Raw genomic sequence first — 10,040 nt, 5'->3', positions numbered from 1 at the left:
ATAATTACAATCTGGTATACACAGAACGATTTTAATCGCACTGACTATCTAGAAAGTGTATTTTTACGGCTCCGAATATTGACCAAAATTTATCATGATGCAAAAGCGTGTGATTCCACTCCCCTCATCGTCTTGCATTTACCCTCCGTTTTCTGAGAAACTGCTTGCTAACAAATAGATTATTAGACATAAGGACTGAACATAATTGCTTTTATGATATGTGTTCGTTCGGATTATGTGGTTTTAAGTGAACCCCTACCTCTTAAATTGTAGCATTTGTATTCTGAAAACGGTTGTTGATCGGCGTGTTTTTAATAATCGCCGCCATTAAGCCTTAGATTACCGATGTAATAATACATACGTAATGATTTGTTTTCATAATTACAATCTGGTATATTATCATGTACACAGAACGATTTCAATCGCATTGATGATATAGAAAGTGTATTTTTACGGCTTCATATTGACCAAAATCCATTGTGATGTTTTCTAATTTCAGCATGCCAAAGAAAAAGGGGGTCCAAACTGTTTCAAAGCCTTACAAGTTTAATACACAATTCAACACCAGAAGAAATAACTTTTAAAACAAATAACCAGTTCATTTTTATCAAAGTTAACATTGAATTCTAATATAATTTGTACATCACCACTCAATTATTTTTTTACATATGTCACCTGTAAGTAATAACAAACCCGGCTATATTTTCATTTGAAAGTTTTTATGCAGTTGTGTACACACAATAAGTACAATGTACATGTAATGTGTGCGTGGAAAGTCATGAATAAACACGCATTCACATACTGCAGGGCTTTAAGGTGATCCTCGGGAAGTATATTTTTGTCTCTCCAAAATTTCATCTTTAGAATCTTTGGCTTGATTTGAATGAACATGTCAAATTGATATATGTTTTTGACCCTCTAAAGCTGAAGGAAAATGTTATTTGACTTATGAAATGGTTCAATTGAGCCCTGTTCATGATATATATTATATAAAATAAAGCATGAAGAATATGGACTTAATTATTAGACATTGGACAATAAACTCTCATATTCTGTGAAAACTTTACATGTGCTTGTTCATTTAATAATATATAACTTAGTTAAAACTAATGAAATAATGAATGTGCATCTCACATCAATAGTAATGATACTGTTATACCAATACATATATTGTGTAATTGAGTAACAAAACTGACAACACATCAATTTTGAAAGATAATAACATAAAATAGCGAACCAGAAAATTAATCAATTACATATTATGTCAACCGCAAACTTTAGTCTTTTTACAAGTCTTAAAATACTGTGTTTTTAGCTCAGGGTTTATACGAACTGGATGTTGCTTCTTTAATAATTGTTCTTCAGTTCAAGAAAAAAATGTCTTGAAAAACACAAAAATGAAAAGTTACCAAAGAAGAGTTCTGTGGAGTTAAGTGACAAAAAGATTAAGCACTTCTTCCAAAGAGGTTGATGAAGATTATCAATCTTTTAGGAATATATTGATGATTTAAATGACGCTGATTTTTTTTGCTGACAACATTATAGCTTTAACAATTGGGCTTGGTACCTATAGTACAACAGAGCGAGTGGTGCTGTCAACAGGAACACTAGTGGTGGTGCTGTCAACAGGAACACTGGCGGTGGAGCTGTCCCTGGAACAGCAAGTTTTATTTTGGTTAGCTGAAAAAGATCGAAGAATGTCGCATTCAAATATAAATCATACTGGTGCCTAATTATTGGTATACCTTGGACTTGTTACATAATATATTCATGTAGTTGTTTGTGGGTCCAGGATCAATATTTTATTGAGAACAATTTTGGAAAATCACAATATTTGCTGAATCTTTCAAAATTCTAAATAAACCATAATAGACTTTATTTCCCATTTGTCATTTGGTAAATTATGGATAAGAGGGCGACCAGATCAATGATTGAGGAAGGGCTTTGCTTATTTTGTCAAAAAAGATACTACAATGTGTAATGTTTTGGTTACAACAAAGATATTAAACACATCGAATTTTGCAGAATCAAAGCTCATTTTAATAGGTCAAAACTATCTCAATAGTCATTGAATATTGACAAAATGCTGAATTGAAAAATCATTAAATGAAATTCAAAATTTCAATGAACTAATTTGTTCATTTTTGGGAAAGTCAGGTTTAGACAAACTGTTTTATTTTAAGCCTGATTCATAATACTGGGACAGAAGTTTATGTCACATTTTTTCTTAACTCAGAATGCATAAAGAAAAAAAAGAAGCTACGAAAATGCACCATGTGGAGTAATTGCGAATAAGTTGCACCAAAATATGTATATGGTATACATATACTTGCTAGTGGTTGACATTTAATTCAATGAATTCATAAGAATTCAACAAATGATATACATGTTGAGCCAAGATGGTGGAATTTAGGTTTGAAAAATGCCTCTGATTGTTGCCTAGAAATAGAATCTTATAAAAGTGTTCTATTTTAGGTACATAATTATATTAAATGACCTATTCAAGAATCTCAAAATCTCGAGAATAACATAAACTGTACAAAGGTATAAGGCCAGTTGATGTTCTGTATTTGTTTCTATAGAAATGGTTTTAAATTAATTAAAATGATGTAATAGGACAAACTTATTGTTAAAAGTTTACCCTTTAAGTCACTTCTCCCACATGTGTTTCGTTACAGATGTCTAATACACATAACGTTATGATATACAGATATATATCATAGATATAGGTCACAGCACACATAAAGCTACATGTGCTGTGACCTATATCAGTATAGCACATGTACATGTGTATTAGACATTTGCAACGAACCCCTGTGCTTCTACCGGGCTGTGTATGCCCCCGAAATCTAGCTACCTATATAAGTTATTTCTATTTCCACCATATAGTGACCACCTTCAACTAATTGACGATTTTGTCACGAAATTAAGTTTATGCAGCACAAATGACAGACTATATATATTACATAAAAAGGTCCGAGCAAGCCAGTGATTGGGCAACCACACCTACAACGCTTGTTCGGAAAAAGGGGAAAAGAAGAGAAATGGTAAATTATTATGTAAAGTCGGCTTTATAGGTGTGCCTGGAATGAGATGTGTTGAGAGAGTTGAAAGTGGGTGCATTAACGATGTCCGATGGTAATTTGTTCCAGTCTAGTATGGTACGAGGAAAATATGATTGTTGTCTAGTTAGTGTTTTCGAGTATTGCTGTTGGTATTGGACCTGGTGGGAGTTTCTAGGAATTCCTCTGACTCGGTGCATCTCGGAATAGTCTGGCTCGGTACATCTCGGAATAGTCTGGCTCGGTACATCTCGGAATAGTCTGGCTCGGTACATCTCGGAATAGTCTGGCTCGGTACATCCTGTCAGTCGTGGATATGGCCACCGTGCCCTGATGAATCTTATGGAACATCTTTAGGCGTGCATCTTTCCTACGATCTGACAGGCTGCACCATTATAGCTAATGGATCTTATTTTGGTCGCTTGATCCATTTTTTTGTAGAATATATATCTCATTTATTACCTCTAAAATCTTTATTTTTATTTTTATATTCTGCATATTCTTTCATTAAAAAGTCTAAATCTAAATAACTATCACGAGACAGAAAGGGAATGCAAGGACCGTATCTCTGCGTGGAGATTTTAAACAACGTGGTTATCGATACCGGAAACCGGTCTGTGAGATTTTTGCTGCAGCGAGAGGGTATACGTACGTAGTGCGTCTGGTTGAACGAGAGTAGCGAGAGGGTCACAGGCCGTCACGGTTCGGTGCACAAATTCAAGAAGTGGACAATACATACGCGAAATGAAAATGTTGCCCACCCCTGCTATCTAAGTCCGTGATACCAACTCCTGCTATCTAAGTCCGTGATACCACATACAATTATGTTGCCAACCCCTGCCATCTAAGTCGGTGATACCACATACAATTATGTTGCCAACTCCTGACATCTAAGTCCGTGATACCAGATACAATTATGTTGCCAACCCCTGCCATCTAAGTCGGTGATACCAGATACAATTATGTTGCCAACCCCTGCCATCTAAGTCGGTGATACCAGATACAATTATGTTGCCAACCCCTGCCATCTAAGTCGGTGATACCAGATACAATTATGTTGCCAACCCCTGCCATCTAAGTCGGTGATACCAGATACAATTATGTTGCCAACCCCTGCCATCTAAGTCGGTGATACCAGATACAATTATGTTGCCAACCCCTGCCATCTAAGTCGGTGATACCAGATACAATTATGTTGCCAACCCCTGCCATCTAAGTCGGTGATACCAGATACAATTATGTTGCCAACCCCTGCCATCTAAGTCGGTGATACCAGATACAATTATGTTGCCAACCCCTGCCATCTAAGTCCGTGATACCACATACAATCATGTTGCCAACCCCTGCCATCTAAGTCCTATATAAGATGTGTACTCAGCCTTAGTAAGTCAGTAATATATCATAGTATCCAGACTATACAATGATAGAGGTCTGCAGTAGATATCAATCGTTCAGTTATTTCATTATAATCTCTTAAATCGTTCAGTAGCATTTTTATAGTATTGGACATTTGTTAAAATAAGTAAATGGGATATACAAGGGAAGATACACAATCGCTCAAGGAAACCATAACGCACCTCAACAGGCAAAAGGAAAACTCACAGATAAAAGCCAAAAAGTATCGATCAGATGTGGAGTCCCTTGGAGAGGGGTATGGTTAGCCCGGAAAGGGGAATCACGACGACAAACAGGGAGAGAAAGCGGAAATGGGAATCAAGACGACAAACAGGGAGAGACAGCGGAAAGGGGAATCACGACGACAAACAGGGAGAGACAGCGGAAAGGGGAATCACGACGACAACCGGGGAGAGACAGCGAAAAGGGGAATCACGACGACAAACAGGGAGAGACAGCGAAAGGGGGAATCACGACGACAAACAGGGAGAGAAAACGGAAAGGGGAATCAAGACGACAAACAGGGAGAGACAGCGGAAAGGGGAATCACGACGACAAACAGGGAGAGACAGCGAAAAGGGGAATCACGACGACAAACAGGGAGAGACAGCGAAAGGGGGAATCACGACGACAAACAGGGAAAGACAGGGAAAGGAGAATCACGACGCGAACATGGAGAGAAAACGGAAAGGGGAATCAAGACGACAAACAGGGAGAGACAGCAAAAAGGGGAATCACGACGACGAACAGGGAGAGACAGCGAAAAGGAGGATCACGACGACAAACAGGCAGAGACAGCGGAAAGGGGAATCAAGACGACAAACAGGGAGAGACAGCGAAAGGGGAAATCACGACGACAAACAGGGAAAGACAGCGAAAAGGGGAATCACGACGACCAACAGGGAGAGACAGCGAAAGGGGAAATCACGACGACAAACAGGGAGAGAAAACGGAAAGGGGAATCAAGACGACAAACAGGGAGGGACAGCGAAAAGGAGAATCACGACGCCAAACAGGCAGAGACAGCGGAAAGGGGAATCACGACGACAAACAGGGAGAGACAGTGGAAAGGGGAATCACAACGACAAACAGGGGAGACAGCGAAAATGGGAATCACGACGACAAACAGGGAGAGACAGCGAAAAGGAGAATCACGACGACAAACAGGCAGAGACAGCGGAAAGGGGAATCACGACGACCAACAGGGAGAGACAGCGAAAGGGGAAATCACGACGACAAACAGGGAGAGACAGCAAAAAGGGGAATCACGACGACAAACAGGGAGAGACAGCGAAAAGGCTAATCACGACGACAAACAGGGACAGACAGCGAAAGGGGAATCAAGACGACAAACAGGGAGAGACAGTGGAAAGGGGAATCAAGCTGACAAACAGGGAGAGACAGCAAAAAGGGGAATCACGACGACGAACAGGGAGAGACAGCGAAAAGGAGAATCACGACGACAAACAGGCAGAGACAGCAAAAGGGGGAATCACGACGACAAACAGTGAGAGACAGCGGAAAGGGGAATCACGACGAAAAACTGGGAGAGACAGCGAAAAGGCTAATCACGACGACAAACAGGGACAGACAGCGAAAGGGGAATCAAGACGACAAACAGGGAGAGACAGTGGAAAGGAGAATCAAGATGACAAACAGGGAGAGACAGCAAAAAAGGGGAATCACGACGACGAACAGGGAGAGACAGCGAAAAGGAGAATCACGACGACAAACAGGGAGAGGCAGCGGAAAGGAGAATCACGATGACAAACAGGGAGAGACAGTGGAAAGGGGAATCATAACGACAAACAGGGAGAGACAGCGGAAAGGGGAATCACGACGACAAACAGGGAAAGACAGGGAAAGGAGAATCACGACGACAAACTGGGAGAGACAGTGGAAAAGGGAATCATAACGACAAACAGGGAGAGACAGCGGAAAGGGGAATCACGACGACAAACAGGGAAAGACAGGGAAAGGAGAATCACGACGACAAACAGGGAGAGACAGTGGAAAGGGGAATCACAACGACAAACAGGGGGAGACAGCGAAAATGGGAATCACGACGACAAACAGGGACAGACAGCGAAAAGGAGAATCACGACGACAAACAGGGAGAGACAGCGAAAGGGCTAATCACGACGACAAACAGGGAAAGACAGCGAAAGGGGAATCAAGACGACAAACAGGGAGAGACAGTGGAAAGGGGAATCACGATGACAAACAGGGAGAGACAGCGAAAAGGCTAATCACGACGACAAACAGGGAAAGACAGCGAAAGGGGAATCAAGACGACAAACAGGGAGACAGTGGAAAGGGGAATCAAGATGACAAACAGGGGGAGACAGCAAAAAGGGGAATCACGACGACGAACAGGGAGAGACAGCGAAAAGGAGAATCACGATAACAAACAGGGAGAGACAGCGGATAGGGGAATCACAACGACAAACAGGGAGAGACAGCGAAAAGGGGAATCACGACGACAAACAGGGAGAGACAGCGGCGAGGGAAATCACGACGACAAGCAGGGAGAGACAGCGAAAAGGGGAATCACGACGACAACAGGGAGAGACAGCGGAAAGGGGAATCACGACGACAAGCAGGGAGAGACAGCGAAAAGGGGAATCACGACGACAAACAGGGAGAGAGAGTGGAAAGGGGAATCACGACGCAAACAGGGAGAAACAGCGGTAAGGGGAATGACGACGACAAACATGGAGAGACAGCGGAAAGGGGAATCACGACGACAATCCGGGAGAGACAGAAACAGTAGCACAAATACCAGTGTTGAACCATTTTGGTGTGTTAGACGACAGCTCATCTAACGGCACATCCAGCAAAAATGACCGAGAAAAGGCGGGAAATCGTGCAAATACAGTACGACGTGATAGAACACCTATTCAAAATAGTCAAACCACGAGACATGGTGATAATAACCACGAGACATGGTGATAATAATGACATGTCTGATACAACAAGTAGCCCGGTACATGTTCCGTCTTCCGTCTGTGAAAGTGATGAAGAGCGATCAAGGAAGCTGGCGAAAAACTTCATAGGATTTAGAAAACAGAAGCGGAAAATAAGTTGTTTCTTTGTCTACGGGATTGATGGAAACACGGCATCAGAAGCTGCTATGAGAGAGTTCATACATCAGTCTGGTGTTCGTGTTACGTATCTTCGGTACTTCCAGGAAAGGTGAAAGGGTACAGCATCCGGTCGCGCAGCTCAACATTGATGCTGAGGACGAACATATCATTAAGGGAGACCACTTTTGGCCAAGGAGCATATATATATTGCTTTAAGGCCCAAAAACTGTCACTAGTTTTTAATTTTGAGTATCTCGGATGATACATTTTATGGCTGGGCTGTCGGATGTACGACGGAATTAGATATTGTTATCTAAGTCCGTGGATGTACGTACATATTTCACTATAATCTGCGTACTGTGACGTTTTTACTTTTATTTTTTATCTAGATCTGACTTTATGTAATTTATCGAGATAATGCAAAGGGTGGGGCAGATACAGCTCCCTATAGAGTACCATTCCCATAGCAACAGGATTTATGAACATTCCTTAATTAGGGAAATTCCTTAACTTAAAATGGTCTTATCTTATTCCGTCTTTGCGTATTGCAGAGTTATCTTCTCTTTGGAGCAGGGATTGGTTGTTACGTCACTTGTTTGTGAGAGTAACGTCATCAATTTTTGAGAAAACGACGTAATTTTCTCACACAAACCAATGACGTAACAATCAATACCTGCTCCCAAGAGAAGATAACTCTGCAATACGCAAAGACGGAATATGTAGAAAAACATTACAAAATTTAAGGAAAATTTCTTTAACTGGATTTCTCCTAACTCCAATAACGCTATCATTTGAATAGAATATGTACCTGACATGTTAATATACCATGCGATAGCCTTTGGCTACATATGTACCTGACATGTTATTATACCATGCGATAGCCTATGGTTACATATGTATCTGACATGTTATTATACCATGCGATAGCCTATGGTTACATATGTACATGACATGTTATTATACCATGCGATAGCCTATGGTTACATATGTACATGACATGTACATATACCATGCGATAGTATATGGTTACATATGTACATGACATGTAAATATACCATGCGTAAGCGGGCTATGGAATTATGTCCAAAATGTACCTGATTGAGAGTTATTTTGTTCCATAAAAGAACAGTAAATTGACAATTCAATATTGTAATTTAATTTATTTCCGTCATTTTTGGTATAGTAAAGAAGATAACTGTCCTTGTATAATTTCTATCCTTCTGCAAATCTTCCGATTGTTTTTTGAGGTAGACAACTCTCATCGGGATCAAAATTATTGTAAATGTAAAATATTTGGTTAAATTTTTCACTCTTTTTGTATGAAACTATGTGAATAAAAAAAACTTTTTGTAACATGTTGTAGATATTTTATGATAAATGAAATATTTTTAGGGTTGATAAGCAATGTTTCTTTTCATTATTTTATTGTTGTAATAGTTTTGAACAATGCCACGCACTCAAAAAATGTGAAAGTGATAAATTTGACAAAAATCATTTTTTCGGTATTTTTTACCAAAAAATCCCCAGTTTATCGAATACTCAGATTTTCATAAAATCATCACTACATAGTGACATAACAATTATGTGAAACTTTCACTGAATTCTGCTGGTTAATTGCGAAAGGGTTGAACCTCCTTAAGGATGTACTCTTTTGAGGTTTCAGTCACGTTCAAGTCTCGTTTTGATCTGGTGTAACGGGTTTTTGAAATATTTAATAAATTATGATAGGTATACTAGCAAACACACATCTGAAAAACATGTAAAAAAACTAGATGTCTGTTGTGTGTAGAATTTAAAAAAAATGACCAATTTGGCGGCCATTTTGAAAAAGGGAATTTATGTGAATTTCTTGCCTTCACAAAGGGCCAAAATTTCACCTTTTTTGACACTAGATTAATCACTGAAATTGTCATTTTGTCACCATTTTTAATTGTAGCAGGTTAAATTGGGCTGTAAAACTTTATAATGTTCAATATGATTAAAATAATATGCAAAAAAGGGGAAAGTTGTATATTATTGATATATTTTTTTTACATATTAGGGTTACTGAAGCACTTTTGATTTTTGACCCCGAAAAAGGTGAAAAATAACACAAATAATAATGGGACAAAAAATGAAGCACACCGACCCCCCATTTTTGTGGCTGTTTTAGAAAGAGAAACACATTTTCTTTTGATTCATTGAATACCAAAAAAAGTTTGATACAGGAATTTGTTATATCAAGCGTTTAATCTGCAAAAAATGGTGAAAAAATTTGCATTTCTCATTTAAAAATAAGGGGTAGGGGTAACTAAAATCGCATTTCTGAGTAAAATGAATAAGATTAAGAAATTTTACTTCTATAATTAAAAAGAAAATAATATTTTTATCAAATCTACAAACATTCATACATATCTGATAACACACTTGGAAGAAATTGTATGAATTTGTTCTGCAAATGGACAAAACCCAAAAATTCACCTAAAATCACCTATTGTGTTAAATTGGTATCTTTGAC

The 10,040-nt window shown here is 39.1% G+C and overlaps 2 protein-coding genes across 2 annotated transcripts; both read left to right on the top strand.

The window, feature by feature from the left end:
* The first annotated feature begins 4,691 nt into the window (after positions 1–4,691).
* LOC110461456 (splicing regulatory glutamine/lysine-rich protein 1-like) lies at positions 4,692–6,224 on the top strand. The gene has a single exon (XM_021514912.1). It carries the CDS (start codon positions 4,692–4,694, stop codon positions 6,222–6,224), a length of 1,533 nt encoding a protein of 510 aa, XP_021370587.1.
* Positions 6,225–6,784: 560 nt separating this feature from the next.
* On the top strand, positions 6,785–7,282 carry LOC110461455 (octapeptide-repeat protein T2-like). Its single transcript, XM_021514911.1, has one exon. It carries the CDS (start codon positions 6,785–6,787, stop codon positions 7,280–7,282), a length of 498 nt encoding a protein of 165 aa, XP_021370586.1.
* Positions 7,283–10,040: the final 2,758 nt, after the last annotated feature.

Source organism: Mizuhopecten yessoensis, unplaced genomic scaffold (genome assembly GCF_002113885.1).
Source record: "Mizuhopecten yessoensis strain PY_sf001 unplaced genomic scaffold, ASM211388v2 scaffold10621, whole genome shotgun sequence".
Lineage (NCBI taxonomy): Eukaryota > Metazoa > Mollusca > Bivalvia > Pectinida > Pectinidae > Mizuhopecten > Mizuhopecten yessoensis.
Note: the sequence above shows the minus strand (reverse complement) of the source record. Positions and strands in the feature narration are given on the sequence as shown.